At 38.5% G+C, this 17232-nt stretch overlaps 1 protein-coding gene and 1 long non-coding RNA gene across 3 annotated transcripts; both read right to left on the bottom strand.

The window, feature by feature from the left end:
* Window positions 1–424: 424 nt before the first annotated feature.
* LOC133714628 (flocculation protein FLO11-like) lies at window positions 425–6531 on the bottom strand. The gene is made up of 9 exons (XM_062140788.1): window positions 6139–6531; window positions 5364–5466; window positions 4317–4502; window positions 4083–4194; window positions 3955–3989; window positions 3681–3833; window positions 1135–3554; window positions 849–938; window positions 425–720 (listed from the first exon to the last, which is right to left on the bottom strand). The coding sequence occupies exons 2-9, from the start codon at window positions 5432–5434 to the stop codon at window positions 653–655; spliced, it is 3135 nt and encodes a 1044-aa protein (XP_061996772.1). The 5' UTR covers window positions 5435–5466; window positions 6139–6531; the 3' UTR covers window positions 425–652.
* Window positions 6532–15303: 8772 nt separating this feature from the next.
* Window positions 15304–17232, bottom strand: LOC133713838 (uncharacterized). 2 transcript variants are annotated; one of them, XR_009848269.1, is made up of 5 exons: window positions 17141–17232; window positions 16966–17032; window positions 15733–16148; window positions 15511–15548; window positions 15304–15358 (listed from the first exon to the last, which is right to left on the bottom strand). It is a non-coding gene; the product is annotated as an uncharacterized LOC133713838 (long non-coding RNA). The 2 variants fall into 2 exon arrangements; XR_009848268.1 differs by having other exon boundaries at window positions 15310–16148.

Raw genomic sequence — 17232 nt, 5'->3', positions numbered from 1 at the left:
CCTCACTTTCATGGGCGCTGTTATCCTCATTTGCATAAGCGTCGTCATAGAAACCGTTAGCTTACTTGCCATGCCCAACGTTAGCCTCATTTGCCAAGGGCGAGGGTTTGGACACTCTTAACCTCACTTGCATTGACAATGTCCAAACTAAGCTAATCAAAATGAGAAATGCTTTAGTGGAGGAGCTAAATCAGCTAATGAAACGAGACATGAAGCAGTAGTGTAAGGGGAACCCGAGCTTTAACATAAAAGTAGGCCACAATTTCAGCTGGTCTTTAATCAGGCATAGGCAATTTTTACACGTTATAATCTGGAAATGATATGATATGAAACGACTTTGTTCCTTTGAAAAATACTAACCTGTAGTTGTACAACATTCTAAGCATAGGGGGTTAATATGGGTCTGTTTGAATGCACAGCAAAAGACCCAGCAATAGAATATTACAATGTGAAATTGAAAATGAAAAAGATAGATTACAAAAGTATTGGGATGACTCATTCCTGCACATGTGGTCTGATACATGCTACAAGCTACAATGACAGTGAAGAACAAGGAAGAGTCAAAAAGTTCAGCCACACCTGACTTGCAATGGCCAGGAACAAAGTGGCATATATTAAGCATCACTCCATTACTCTATAATCATTGCTAGCATTAACGAAACTTCATCTCATTTGGTTTGCTTCCCCTAAATGCTGAAAGAGAGAAGAATGACCTTGTTGCTGAAACACAAAAATGGTAGACAGTATTGGAATCTTATTAAAAGATTAAAATGGCGCATCAAAATAGGAGTAATCTATCATTGATGATATAATATTTTGTATACTCTAGATCTCATGTGAAGACAAACCTTTAGTTGTTGGTGCTGCAGCTGCGTCGCGGCCCTCTTGGTACTTATGAGAAGAACTCTGCGCCTCGAATTTGCTGATATTTGATTGAGCTGTATGCACATATCCCCAATAGTTAAACCATCAGACTAGGAATATGGAAGGAATATGCCTGTGTGTATGTGTGTGTGCAAGGTCAAATCGGCTTGAGTGCAGCCTTTGTCCACTATCTACTTCAATAAAACCAACAACTGCGGAGGAAGGGGAAAAATGGGATACAAAATAAACAAAAAGAAGGATGAAACTTACCAGAGTATAGTTCCCGAGCATCATAACCTTCATATAAGGATGTCTTTTGCTGCCCATAGTTCTTTGCATGAAGGGAAGCCTTTCTGAGTACAGTGTCATCATCCTCTCCTTCCGAGAAGACTGATGGGCTAGACCAACCGGTACTGTTTGCATCTCCCTTGCTCTTCCGAGCAAACTTTAGGAGCCTCTTCAGTCCTTTTGGTGCATCTTTTTGGAATATTATAGCCGGAGGGTTTTCTGCATTCCCCCACTCAATATTATCTGGTTCATTGCTTTCTTCTTGCAGCATCTGAGACAAAGAATGACGGACACGAGGACTTGACAGTCCAGATGGTGCAACATTGGCTGAAGTGGTAAGCTGAGACTTGCTGTTGTTATATGGGGACATGGCCTGATGCTCCTCTATTTCCACCCAAGCACTTGGGGAGATGATTGATTCTTCTTCAACTTGAATTTTCGTTGGTGACTCTGCAACATCTTTCATATCATTACTATCAGCAGAAACTGGGTCACCCTCCTGTGTCTCATCACACGTCAGATTATCATTTATTGGAGCTTTTGATTCTACAACATCATCAGGAAAACCCACCGACATAAGATCAGGCCCTTGATGCTGACTCACAAGGTCAGAAGCACTACCAACCACCTCAGCCTCTTGAGTTTCAACCACGTTTTTGCTGGTTCTCAAAGATTCGTCTGATTGAGAAGCATTTCTGGTCTTGCTAACGACAGGACCAGCACCAGAACTAGCTCTAGAACCCTTGCGAAGAAAAGGTTTCGATTCCAGTGGGACTACACTGCTTTTCTTGGTCGACTTGTTGGCCTTTGCTGGAATTATACCAGAAAAATCACCAGAAGTTGTCACTACTGTTGGTTTTGTTGTTTTTCCGTTCTTTTTGACTGCTTGCTGCTGCTTCTCAGTCACTCCCTTCAAGCTCCTATCATTATTAATCACAGATTCCTTCACATTTCTCTTTCGCTGTTGGGGCCTTTCCACTTTAGCTGTGGGTGGTGTAGGCTTGGGTTTTTGACGAGTTGGAGTAGTGCTGGCAGAAGAGGCACTAACAGGAGTTTTAGCTGGTGATAATCCTGTGGCTCTTGGTGTTGGTGTTGATGGCCACGACTTGCGTGTAGCAGGCAAGGGTGATGTTCTAGGTGAAACCTTCTTTGGAACAGAAGGTTTTAAAGTTTCCTTTTTGGGATTTGCTGGTTGAGATAATTTTCCAAGCGACTTTTGGGGCTTCTGCACACGTTTTTTATCACTATCATTCACATTTGCAGAGGCCATTTCTGCTTTCCTTTCATCAAGAATCCGCTGCATGGCTTTAATTTGTGCTTCTTTTTCTGCTCGCTTTCTAGAATTTTCTCCTCGTAGTTTCTCATCTCTCTTCTCCTTGTAGTGGTCATAAAACCCACCTCTATTCTCAGCAGGAATGCTTGGGTTCCTGCTAGCTTGTGACTTTGTAGATTTAACAGGCTTGCTTTCCATCATTTTCTTCAGCATCTGGTTCAGTTCAGCTTCCCTCTCTTGATTCCACTCACTCGATGCTGTTGATTTTCTAATAACTTCCTGAGTTATGCTACTGTCCACATGAATATCAAATGGCACTGATTTTTTCTCCAATTTTTCTTGGTTGACATCAATCTTTGGAGTCTCAATAGTGTTCTGACCTGTAGGTAAAGGGTCAGAATCTGACTTCACTTCCTCTGAACATTTTGGAGTCTCACCATTAGACACACCATTGGGAGTCACAGGAACACAGTCTTCAGAGACGATTTCTGATTGACATTGGGTCGAAGCTACCCCCACACTTGAACTCCATCTTCTCAATACAGCTTTATTTGGAACCGCAGAGATATTTGTTAATGAGCTCCTTTTTTGAGTATCTGTAGCTTGATCCTTCTGCTTGCTTTCGAAAAGACTAATTGCGTCTTGAACACTGATCCTTTGGACATTAAACTCAGGTTTCTTATTCGAGTGTTCGGATTCACCATCTTCATTAGAAAAAGGCTTTTCCCTAGATGGATAATAGTTGAGGCTCTTAATAGTTAACGCAGCAGCCCTGCGCGACCCGGCTCTACCTATCTGAACCCTCCGCATTGGAGATGCCGACCTTCTAGGTGTCGCATTTCTCATAAGACTTCGACTTCTTTCTGCAGATCTTTGGTCCTCATCACTTGATTCAGAAGACTCCCCACTTTCAGTTGAACTCTGTCTCTCAACCTGGGCAACTTTTGCAGGCGAAACAGTATATTCTACTGGTGTAGCACTTTGCATTGGTTTTGACATCTGAGAATTTCCATCTGTCTCATCAACATTGTCATTTCTAAAATTGAATGTGGATGAAAATTTGTCATCATTCAAGGGGTCAGCGCTCTTGCTTTCTTGATACTGTTCTAAGCACTTGCAGAAAACATTCCTGCATTTTCACCATGATATTCCTTCTGTAAGAATATTTAACAAATGAACTTTCACTACACCTATTTAAGCACATGGACATAATGATTCTCACAAATAAAGTATGAGGTAAAATAATGCAGCTTACCTGAAATCTATTGGTCCAAAATGTTGAGAAAACTTTGCTAAATCTGTGACCTCTTTAGAGGAGAAGGAAACATGGCAAGTCTTGCTAAAAGCTGCAGCTAATTCCCCTCTTAATGCTGTAAGCCTCAAGTCCATAGCCCGCAAAAGTTCGTTCCTGACAGTACAAATTCCTATAGCTTCATGCTGATGCAACTAAAATGGAATCTTAAATGAAAAATGAAATTTTAAATTAATAATCAACATGAGATTTCAAGTAAACATTTGAAAGGACCTACTTTGAAGCATCTGGTGATGCAATCTCGACTTCAGGCTGTTGACAAGCAATTATGCATATTAGTTTCCAGAAAATAGTATGATTAATAAACCACATATTCAAACATCAATTTTTAAAGGTGGAAGGGACCTGGCCATATAAAGAAACATGAAACTTCTTGGCTTCTTCCAATTGAGATATTTCATCTTTGAGAGCAGAAGCAGTATGTATAACATCTGGTGAACCAGCAATTTGTAAGAATCTGGGAAGAAATAAGATAGTTTTTGTATCAGGAAATATAAGTGCTCGAATGAAAGAAACAAAAGAGGTAAGTACACAAGTGACAATGAAAGAATATATTAGTACTCAAAGTGTCTCTAAAACCTGCTTAAAGTTGCTTTTGTGAACCATGCTGCACCATGCAGGCTTTCTGGAAGTTGGAGTTTGAAGGTAGCATTTGATCCCCTTGAGTATAATTCATGTACTTCCAGAAAATGTGGCAAAAGTGGTTCTAGGGGTCCAGCTGCTAACTTTTCAAATACGCCATCACAGGAAACATGTGCCTCATACCTAAACCACCATATTTGTGAAAGCTTATTAGTAAGAAAAGAATCACAAAGGGAAAGAACAGATAATGTACTGAGAAATATGTCATATAAACTAGCAGAAACTTTTGAAATTGTGATATGGGATGAAGTTAAAAGAGTAGTGCTGAGTACTATGCAGAACCAAACCTATAATTTAACAAACTTTAACAAACACAACCAAAATATTTTTGCATAGGGACAAGGAGAGTGGAAATGCAACTCCCTGAATCCTTTTGTTCTACACACAAAAACTTGGGTCTGTACAAATCACCCTTAAATTCTGTTTAATACATACTCAGTTCATGTTAAACTATATCTGCATGTTGTAGAAGAGTTCCTCCAGTATGTAACCAGAATGACATCATGGTTTCAATCATAATATCACTTGTCGAGGTAGAATTACTTAAGAAAGAGATATGACCTTGTGGTTTACGTTCTTTGAAATAGAAAAAGAAAACAACATGGGAGGGTTTCTCTCTGTAAGTATTCAGATGCTGTCAAACAGAGGTAGAGTTGAAAGCTGTGCCCACAGTTGTGCAACACAAGAATCATCATTGCTTTATGTGTTTTTCACTTATCACAACCTGATAACTACTTATATATCTAGCTCAAATGAATGTTTATGAAATCTTTTCTCTAGATCGCCCATTCCTTCTTTAGTGATCAAGTTGTGAAATTGAACTTTCAGTCTTGTTTAATTTAAATTATAATGGAAGGATTTCTCAACATTCATAATCCACAGATTATAGTGTATGCAGAAAGAATATGATTCCAAGAATCCAACATGTACAACTGAATACCAGAAGGATAGACTTATTAAAGTAAAATGTACCGAAAATCTAACCTGTTGTGGGATGGAAAAATCTGAAATTCAGCATAATCTAACGGTGTATCAGCATCTATTTCCGCCTTCATTTCCTATGAGCTTACAGCAGAAGCAGAGCAACCTGAATCCGAAAATGAGGGGCAGAAAATGAACACGAACAAAAAAAAGAGGAGAATTAATATCAGTGACCTTACAACTAAACAGAGAGAAAAAGTGTGCACCAGTCAATTAAGCAACAACCTTTATGCCAACTCAGCTAAAGAGAATTTATTCCAATACTCACACCGACACTCCATGAATGTCATTATCAAACACGAAAAAAAAGAAGAAGAAGAAAAATCCGAAACTCTCGAATGCATACCGATCACTCAGCAGGCAAAATTAGCAGCATTGCTTATCCGATTCGATTTCAACAAAATTAGAAAGTTGCGAGAGAAAAAGAAGTCATTCAAAATCAAGATTCAGCTCAAACTCAAATTTTTTTTTTTTTTACCTTCACTACAAAAATTCAGCATTTTGAATTCAGATCTAAGAAGACGAAATCCCTATCTCAGCATCAGAACAACACTCAATTGAAATCAACCACAGCCAAATTAAGTCAATGCTAATTTTAGCATTATGAACAAACCAAAACAAATCTAACTAACTAGTTCTCAATCCAAACCACGAACACATGCAAAATCGAAAAGATTTCCTCAAACTCATTCACCCTCATTTCAATGATTCGAAATCAAAAACCGAAAAACCGAGCAGGAGATTTTGGAAAATGCGAGTAGAGGGAGGCGGTGTGTACCTTAGGCGCAGAGAGAGAGAGAGAGAGAGAGAGATCTGATGAGAAGGTGCAGTGGCGAAAATGCAGATGGAGAAGAAGCGAAGAGTGAAAGAAAGGAAGAGAAGAATGAAGAAAAAGGAAAAGGAAAAGCAAAAGGTTTGGGCTTTGGTTTCAGTGTAGTTGTGGCCACTGCTTCTTCTTCTTCTTCTTCTACTACTGCTACTCTACGGCTCTACCACAGAGAGAGAGAGAGAGAGAGAGAGAGAGAGAGTGAAGTGACTACAAGGACTTGGCTTATTCAAGACTAATACTAGGAGCTAAAAAGCCACCGCCTTCGCCTTGAAGTTGATTGCGCCTCTCAACTTTTACACCGCAAGTCCGCAACACAATTATTTTTTGTTACTCAAAATAATAATGCACAACTCTTTTCCGATTGAGTAGACTTACGGCTAAAGCAGACCGTTTGCCAGAGAAGTTTGGTCTGAGGAAGTATTATTGTCTTGATTTGTTCATTTTTTAGAGAAGTGGTTTTCGGATTAAAAGAAAAAAAATTTCTTTTAAATCCCAACTTGTAGTTAGTATTAAAATGAATAACCGATAAGTGAAGAAATCATTATTGGATCTGTAATAATGTTCATCTGGTCAGTTTACTCACTAAGAATATCTTGCTCAATTACCTTCACATGTAAATCTAAAGGTAAAAATAATTATATTTAAGTTGAGTTGTTTTATTTTCCACCATCACATCCAACGGCAATTGAGCATTGACTTCATTTACTAACTAAATGAACACCACTAATTAAATTTGTTAGCAAAAATAATAGATTACTCTTTCAGATCTGTGAAATAAAACATTAAAATAAGTTTCTGGTAAGTGAAACTTTGTCCGATGAGTGATGAGATGTGATAGCCTTAATTTAAAGTCAAGTATACCTTAAATTCTGGGATTAGAAAAATCTCTCATTTGATAAGGATGGGTATCAAATCATGGATTACTCTATTTCTTTTCTTTCTATTTTTCGGTTTGCAAAAAGCAATGCCCACCTGTTTAAATATTATTTGTTCCGTAAAATCTTTATTTCTTTTTGGTCGTGATTATTCCCCCAAATCACATGTTGGTGTCCTTTAGCTGCAAAAATATTTTAAGGACAAGAAATAGAAGGAGTAGTTTCCAAAAGGAAATTTCAGATTCTGGACAATGGCTACATCTCCCAGATCATCATAAAAAATTAAAAATCTCACATCTAGTGTCATCACATTCTTCAAATGTCAGTCGGTCCCAAATAATATTATAGAACCTCTGATGTCAGTCAAAACCTTCTACCTAAAGTGGTAGATCTGTTTTTTTAACTGAATTTAACTGTGTAGTTATTTCGGAGTATGTCATACTTCGAAGTACGGATTACCAAAATCGTGCAATTGTTGTAGAAGTCTGAAGTTAGTGGTGTAAAAGGTGGAGGTGGAAGAAGAGGAAACTTCGGAGATGACCAAATCTTAAAGCTGACGCTCCACTCATGCCCTTCTCTCTATTGCGACACTTTCAATCCATGTAAAGTGCTGTTCTTACCACCAGAGAGAGAGGGGGTACCCCAGAAGAAGGCCAAGTACCCTAAAAAGGAAGGAAAAGGAGGGGGACCTGTGGTCACACAAATTCCACTTCCCACATGTCCAGCTCCATAACACTAACAAAAGCGGTTGAGGAAAAAAAAAAAAGATTAATTTTCAGTCGAATTCAGCTTTATAATTCACCACCATGACAAGTCTAGCTTCTTACTTATAAGTGAAGGCCAGGACACAAAGTGTACTGATTTAGGTAAATGGTACAAGAGAAATTAATGGTACAGCTTTACTGGGGCAGCACAATGATGTCAACCATCTACAAGATTAACACAACACTGAATCCATGGACATATATTGCAGATATAGCCATTAGTTAGACCATACATTAACTAGGCAGAGCATGTTGCCCTTATAAATCTCGTTCCGCTTCTCATTGTAGAAGAGAGCATTACAATCTTCCAAGGCTTCCGCAACCGAGCTGCTAATTCTTGATGAATGGATAAGCATTCATTAAGCTAATTCTTGATGAATGGACAAGCATTCATCAAGCTTCTTTGCACTGCAAGGGGTAGTACTACACTCGCCAATACAACTGCATTCGTCTTCTATTTTGTTGCTTGATCTTATTTTAGCAAGGCATGCATTTCCCAGTAAAAATATTGCTGATGCATGTTAATGGATGGTCCTGTAAATAGGGAGAAAACATCGTTAGAGATCCAACGAATTCACAACTTTGAGCCTTACTGAAAAACGGTCAAAAACCCCTCTAACACGCCTAACTTGGAGACTTTACTACAGGAAGTATGTGATAGTTAAAACCCTTGGAAAGGAATGACAAAAAATACGTACAGTACTCTATATACATTACAGTACTACACAATTCACCAATAACCCATACCGCAACATGAAAGCAGGCCACTTTCAATGCATGATTTACAGGCGGAGAGTTTGATAGTCATTTGTTAGGTATTTTCATCGTCTTAATCATCCTATATTCACACATATAAGATAAAATTACCATTGTTTTCAAATAATTGATAATCAGAACAACTCTTGCAGTAAGAAATAATAAGATTCTGATTACTAGTAATATTTACGACATTAGTGTTGTTGTCGGGATGCCACAAAAGACGATCCTCGATCAAATAAAGTCACAGGTTCCCCTCGTAAGTTCCAAACAGCCACAGTTAACTGTCAAGAATAACTCATTCTTATGCAGAAATGTGGTAGATGATGGTGTCATAAATTCATGTTTATTCACTTCTGTCATCTCAAAATTGTAAACCTGCAGATCACAGCAGTCAGTGAGTTAGACATACAAAATAAGTAACAAACCAAATGAACAAGAAATAGTACCTCTGAAAGATACCAAGAAAGATACTGACATCAAGAATCTGGAGGTTCTCATTTTGCTGCTTTGCTTTATAAGCAGCTTTTCACTAAGCTGTTCGATGCCACCTTCTTCTTTTGATGAAGTAGATGGTTGAAGGATTTTCACCAAATCTTTCCATATCATTTTAGGAGTCTAATAAGTAAACCCTAACTTATCTTTCAGGAAAACCTTGGCAATCCAATGTAATCTGTAATCCAACACACAAGGATCATAGATACAATCATACAAAATACATGAACATATTTGCAGCAAATGCATGAATAAAGTGTTCTTGAAGAGTCAACAAACCTGAAGAGGCCATTGATCTCAAACACTGATCTTCTGCTCTTCTCACTATCTAATCTCTCTATGGGACGAGTATATGAATGTCCGGTGATGGTGAGAGTGCATGGATCAGGTTCAGTCTCCTCCCATAAAGGAAGCTATTCAGTACAGAATCACATATTCTTAGGTATATTATTAACACTTAGCTTGATAACCAAGTAGTTATTTCTGATTCCCTGCCTTAAAGCATTTGGATACATAATGAATAAGTAATCTGGGATTTAAGTCACTAGATTTCCCATTATTCTGCAAGTAAATGATAATGTCCATTTTGAACTAAATGATAATGTCCATTTTAGGACTATCCTATTAAATCTCGAATTATTCGGTTGGCAAGTCACAGCGCCTCTATATAGGGTATAGGGTTTAGGCGCTGTGCCTACACCCTATATATACTCCCTAAATAACCCCTTGGGCGAGGCAAAGCTAATCTTAAAGATCGCATGACTGAAAAAAAGAAAGAATGGCTGTCGACTGGTCTAAGGATATTCCTCGAGATCTTGTTCTCTGTTTCGCCAATCGGTTGATGGTTCCGTTGGAGGATTTTATTGCTTTCGGTGCAGTTTGCAAATCATGGAGTTCAGCGGCGATGGAGGCACAGGAAAACTACCTTGCTAGCACTACAGGAAAACAAGCCATTTACGACGTGCAAACTCGGGCAAAAATGCGCCCTTATAGACCGTGTCGTAAAAAACGAAATTTTTTTGTCTTTTTACGGCGTGCAAATGCACGCTGTAAAATTTGGTATGCACGCCGTAAATGACCTAAAAGCACGCTGTTAAACTTGATATGCACGCCGTAAATTCAATTTTAAAAAATATATATATATATATATTCTTTGTTGTTCCAATGTCACCCAAAAACTTTATAAATAAAAACGAATAACAAATATGTCTAATTCTTTGCTTGTTGCAATTTCATAAGAGAACCTTCACTTGTATAAAAAGTTAAGCAGTATACAAACAAATGTTGTGGAAGCAATCACAAATGAACCTTATAGCAAAACCAATACAAATAAAATGAACCTAAAGTGGTAGTGTAAAGCCACTGGGGTGGATTGCCTCAAAACATTCACTGCACATTGCCACATTCCACTTCAAATACATCTTGTTTCTTGCAAACAGGGCACTGGAGGGCACTCATCAGACGCAAGGGAGGCGCTTTGGACCTGAAGCCATTTGTAGATGCAAGGCCAGCAGTATAGATGGCCACAGAGGATGACCACTGGCTCGTGTGCAAAGTCTGAGCAGATGTTGCAGTCAAAGCCGCCTTTAGAATTTTCAGAATCAGCTATTTGCACCTAAGATGGACTTCCATTCATGTGCACAGTATTGCTGCATTTCCATCTTTCTGCTCTTCCAATTTGATTCTTCCACCTGAGATAAGATATGAAACCAGTTAATACCAGACTCTTAAGCTACCTGATCTCGTTAGCTTATTATGAAATCCTCTACCATCAACTATAAACCATTCTTGATTCGTTCTTTAGTTCAAAGTTCCAAAGTCCGAACATATAAATATAACCATGAACCTCAAAATTCAGAACAAAACAGTTACTGAATTAGAGATCAAACTAACAATCTTTCCACAAGCAAAACACGGTTGCATAACATAACTCTACAATGCATTGTAAAGTACTCACTCACTTATATCAAACACACTAACAAAAAAGCAGTTTTTACAACTAGCACCCCTCATGGAAACTTGTACTTAATTCCCCACCAATTCCAATTCCTTTACTTCTTATTAGTCAATTTCACCTCAGTCATATACATCGGCATAACAGATATCATTGAAGAACAAAGGAAAACCAACTCAGGCTCCAGTGTTCCCCATCAGGCACAAAAGAAACAGCAACTTTTTATGGTTTTCTTCCTATCATCCCAGTTCTAAAGCAGACCCAGATCTGAAATGAAGGATTCACTGTACCCCTTTCCAAGACACGCGGCTTAGTTGAGTAGTCCAATGCAAGCCTACACATCTTACCATCATCCACACATGAGATTAGAAACATACTACTAGAAGAGCTGTCAATCTGCAAAGTGGTAATTCATACCAGCTGCTATTATACTAGTCCTAGAAATTACAGAATTTTAGAGATGCATAAAGACACAACTTTCTACGACACTCATTTCCTAAAACTTCTTATCCATCTACCTTTATAAACTGCACGGTCTGATATATAAGATGTACACTGGTATCTTTGCCAAATATACCTACCTTATTCTAATCATCAGCGAATCATTATCAAGAAATCATTAAGGTAACTATCATTGACAGGTGACTTTACCTCAAAGCATGTATGGTATAGAAGACATAAAAAGGAGAACTAGATTTTCTTTTGTCTCACTTCCGTATCATTTCTCATTTTTATTAAGCTTATGTTAGAGAACATTAAATATATAACATTACATGCCTTCTGATGCAAAGCTAGTAGAGAACAACCATTTAAGAGAATACTACAATATAATGGCTAAGGCATTGCAATTGATAATTCCAATAGCAGCTAAGCACAAGTCTTTCAATTGATAATTCTATTCTGAAACCCCAAACAGAGCTTAAGGGGAATTTAATCGAACACCTGGTGTGCGATAAACACCCACTTCCACAAAAACATATTGAAAAAGACAACGATTCTAGAGTGGAGAGTAACAATAATTCAGACAAACTCTTAACACAGACTCTAGCTAAGCAACCAACAAAGATATCAAATAGCAACATCAATGGCCTCACAGAAATTCCAAATAAGCAAATTCCGATCATGATAAAATAAGATAGAGGCGTACCTTTGAATTTGTATGGTGCTTCCGATCCTGCGAGAGCTGAATCGTCAATGATAAGATCTCACTTCTTCAGGCGCAGATGAAGCTTTGAGAGAGAGAGAGAGAGAGAGCAGCAATCGATTTAATTGAAAATTGAACAAGGAAATTTCAAGGTCCAAAGATGCAAAATCCAAATACAGAATCAAATTCAACAGAAAGATCAGAAAACCTAAATCGAAGCTTACCTCTGGACTTTCGAATTGCTTGTGAACTGGTTCGCCGATGGCGAGAGAAACGCTCTCCGATTGCAGAATCGAACATGAATAAGGAAGATTTGGAGTACGAATCTGACCTTCACAAACTCAGGACTCGAGCTCTTGGTAATCGGTGATGGCGGTGCGACGGCGTCCTCCGTCTCGGTCGACGTCATCGCGGCGGTGCTTGGGAGGAGAAATGAGACAAAGGAAGGTCCGGCTCTCAAGGCTTTTGGGAGAAGAAGAAATCGATGGCTCTCGACGGCTTAATCTTCGTCCTTTATCGGACGAGAGAGAGAGAGAGAGAGACCAGATAAGGGAGAACCTTTGACATGAGAGGGAGAGATAATTAACAAATTTTCTAATGCTTTTTACTACATAAACACGGCGTGCTTTCGACGCACGCCTTAAAATTTTATTCTAAAATTGCGAGTTTTACGGCGTGTATTAAATGCACGCCTTAAATGATACTCATTTACGGCATGTATTAAATGCACGTCGTAAATCACATGTCGTGAATGATCATTTTTTCTGTAGTGTAGTATTAGTACTAGTACTAGCACTGGATTGAGATTATTAGCATATCAAGTTCCTCTCCTAATGCTACCAGTAGTACTTACCCTTCCACGGGGTGTTGCAGGCGGCGACGTGACTGTTGGATTTTACAGTCTGACTGCAAAAGGTAATAAGATTTACAGACGTAAATTACAAGATTCTAAAAATAAAGATTGCTATTCTTCTTTAGGATGGCTGGTCACTGTATCTAAATAGTTGGAATTCAATCTGTTACATCCCTTCAAACATGCCATAAACATTCCACTCGATCCCAGATGGACGACCTAGTTTGCTACAATATCATGACGACATATGCAAGTTTGTCTTATCGTCGACCCCTTCTTGGACATCGGATTACGTAGTCATTTTTCATACTTATAATACTCTGGCATATTGCAGACCAGGACTACTTGAAAATTATTGGACGAAGCTATCATTCCCAGAGTACAACTATATCAGGGATCTGACTTACACTATCGGGGACAATTTTATGTGGTGAACTCTTTTGGCTGTGTTTCAGTCGTTTGCGATATCGACGACCCTAATCGAGCAAAACTGAAGGCTGTTGCTCCAGAGAAAAATCAAAAGGAACTACTTGGTACTAGGAGGCCCCGCATTAAACAACAATACTTGGTGGAATGCGCCGGAGCTCTATTGCTTGTTTTGTGTCTCTACTCCGGTAAAAAGCATGAATCCATACCACTACCGCCTGTAGGGTTTTCGAGGTCCCGTTTGATAACGGCAAATCATGGAAAGACTCTAAGGTCAAGAATTTGGGGAAGATTATTCTCGAGTCAAAGTAGTTCTTCCTTCTGTATTGAGGTCACTGATTATTCTGGATGTAAAGCCAATTGCATATACTTCATGAACAATAAGGTAGTCTCTTCAGTAGTAAACATTGATATGGGTATTTATAATATGGGCAACGCGTCAATCAACCGAGAATTTGGCAAATCCTTCAATCATGGTTTTAAAGGTAGGAGGGGATCGCATTTACGGATTCAACCAAGTTTTTAATAGGCCCTACTGTCTTCCCACTTTCTCTATGCAGTAGCATCATCGATCTTCAGAAAGCATAAACTGAACCGGTGATAATGAGTCATTATTTTTAGGGCTGGCATTTTCAGCCGAGACAAACCAACCAACCGAGTCCGAGCCGAACCGGAAAAGTTGGTAGCCGACCATGTCGGTAACTGAAAGTTTGGTACGGTAGTCACTACTAGCAAAACAACAATTACCCACGGATTTTAATCTGTGGGTAATAAGACTATCTCACACTGATTTCAGTGTGTGATAGCTTTTACACACAGTGCACGCACAGATTGGTGTTACCGTGCGGTTTGGAGGGGGGGTAATGCTCATCTCACACGGATTATGTTGTCCGTGCGAAATACTAACGTGGGCCCCACTATAATTCCATAAATATAAATTACCAGAATGGAACGAAATCCGTGTGAACAACTCTATTTCACACGGATTTCTGTAGCAAATGTTTACCTATCTCACACGGATTTCTGTGTCAAATATGTACTCATCTCACACGGATTATTTTTTCCGTGTGTATTACTCGACGTGGGGCCCACCATCTTTCCATAAATATAAATTACCGTAATGCAATGTAATCCGTGTGAACAACTCTATTTCACACGGATTTCTGTGGCAAATATAGACCTATCTCACACGGATTTCTGTGGCAAATATAGACCTATCTCACACGGATTTCTGTGTGTAAAAGTGATAGCATTTATAAAAAAAAAATTAAAAAAAAAATCTGCTAATTAATTAGGAACCAATGAAGATTCTGCATTACTTGAAGAAAAAAAATATCATTCCAAAGATGTCAATAGCAGTTGATAATACAACTTATGAAATGATCAGCGTTTCTGCATATGCCCCTAAATTCGAAAGATTGGTCGAGCTTCTGTTCTGGTGAACTAAAAATCTCCTTTAATTCTCTCTTCACTCCATCATCTGCAAATATAAACTTGCACGAATTTCTCGTTAGCTGAAATATTTCCCTCCTTCCAAGACCTAAGAATTCAAGAAACGGGCATCAGTTGTGAGCTTTTGTTCTATGTTATATTAAATGCACTAGTGACATCAGACATACCAAATGCAGAAGCAGCAAGGTTGTACTCGTTGGAAGGGCTGGTAGAAAAGACCCCAGAATCATCGGTGCAGAGGACTAGAGGATGCTTTGCACTGTACATACAAACATATTGTTGATGTTATTAATTCTATATATCTTCAAATAATTTGGAATTGATCACAGACCTTATAAAGTTCTATGCAGCAATCTATCAAAAAGACAAAAGAACAGCAACAACATGCAATAAAGTTCTTCCATTTGCATCAATGAATGAATCTGTCACTGGGTTCCCAATTACATATCCCTAATAAGAGTTCAAGAACATAATATAGATAACAATTTACAAAAACTGAGAATTTACAATGCTCTAAACAATAATCTATGACTGGTTTCCAGGTATAAGGCGTTCACTTCCTATCTTAATTAATCCAATTTTCTGCAGTTAGATCCACATACCTTGAGATTCATTAGAGGCAAAGTTCCATTTTCATTACCTGCAACATCATGAGGAAGTAGGACTAGCCATAAGCTACTACTCTTTTCAATTTCAATCAGGTCCATCATTTGGTGATTAAATTAGGGTAAACTATTATGATTAACAAAAATGAATAGATGAAACGAATCACGAATGCAAAGCAAGAAAGGAAGAAGAATAGTTATTGGCTGACAGTAGCATACCATCCAATATTTGTTACACAATCATTGGCACAATTATGCCAGAGAAGGAGTCACCACCAATGTAGAGCATATTTTCCGCAGGGTGTGCCTCCAGCCACTGCATGACAACACGAATTGTCAAATTCAAAGCAGACTATTCATTAAATCTGTGGAATAAATGCCACTAGTTTTCTTACAAATAGATTGTATAAGATGCATACCTTCTGCAGAAATTCATAGCTTTGTGCAACATGTTTTCAGAAACTGATGTAATGAAGGACGAGAAAATACCACTCTCAAAAGAGAATCCAGCAAGACCAGAGCAACCTGGGCCTCCATTGAACCATAGCAACAGAGGATCGTCTGCAGGAGCTCTTTCAGACTCATCGACAATGTAAAATAGCTGCACTTCTTCATTGTCACCTACACCGATATATCTATGTGCGAAAGATAATCAGAACTCGCATGCATACAATACCATCTATCAAGCATACTATATGCACAGATATAAACAGTGGTGTCAGGAATTCGAACATCAATAGAAAAACAACAGTAGCCATGAAAATAGATGAAAAAACTCGGCTTCATCTAATATACATTATACAACACTAGTTATGTTGTTATTTACAATTCATAATTAAGTTACACTAACAATATGACAAGTAATTGGTAAAAAAGGAGAACTCATTCAATCCCATTGTATGCAGACCTCCTTGGCTCATGGTTCCATCACTAGAAACTCCATAATCCATTCAAATGAAACGTAACTCTCAGGCATTTAATCAAACAGGTTCTGAGAACCTCAAAAACCAAATGTAAGAGTGAAGAGAAGCATTACCCGGATTCCAGTGCAAAAGGAAGGTCACTGGAATAACCCGGCAGAATTGTAATGTTGGTTGTAGTAATGATGGCAGCTGAAGTTGAAGTGAGTATCAAAGTGAAAGCCAACATTAAGTGCACAAAAAAACCCATCATTTTCATTGTGGGTACCAAATGATAGACAAAATCTATCTACCTTAACCAAAATACGAGCAGCAATTTGAGTGCCAATATGCTCTGGCTCAAATGACACCCAAAAATTACAAGAACAAACCATCACAACAAAGCACAGAATCCAAACAGAAACTAGTCAAAACCAGAAACTCTATTCCTAAATCACCTGACGAAGCCTAAACATCGAAAATAGAATTCACTTAATTAAATCAATTAAAACTGATTAATCAATGAATCAAATCAAATAGAAACAAAACCTACTCGGTGACGTAGCCTCAAATGGATCACTACTGTGGTCTCCTCCGCCTCTTTTGAAATTTGGGTCAACCTAAAACAAACAGAGTGAATATCAATTGCAGGACCCAGACCGAATCGACGGAGAGGATCAGCAGTATATATAAATCATAACCTTGGACTAGAGATTGGGCTCCCAGACCTGATGACGACCGCTTGGATTGTGGTCGGTGATGACCTTGAGGGGCTCGTACCGGAGATGATGGGGGAGAACATCTTCTTCTGTGACGCCTT

This window comes from Rosa rugosa, chromosome 6 (genome assembly GCF_958449725.1).
Source record: "Rosa rugosa chromosome 6, drRosRugo1.1, whole genome shotgun sequence".
NCBI lineage: Eukaryota > Viridiplantae > Streptophyta > Magnoliopsida > Rosales > Rosaceae > Rosa > Rosa rugosa.
The sequence above is the reverse complement of the archived record's forward strand: the minus strand, read 5'-3'. Positions and strand labels throughout refer to the sequence as shown.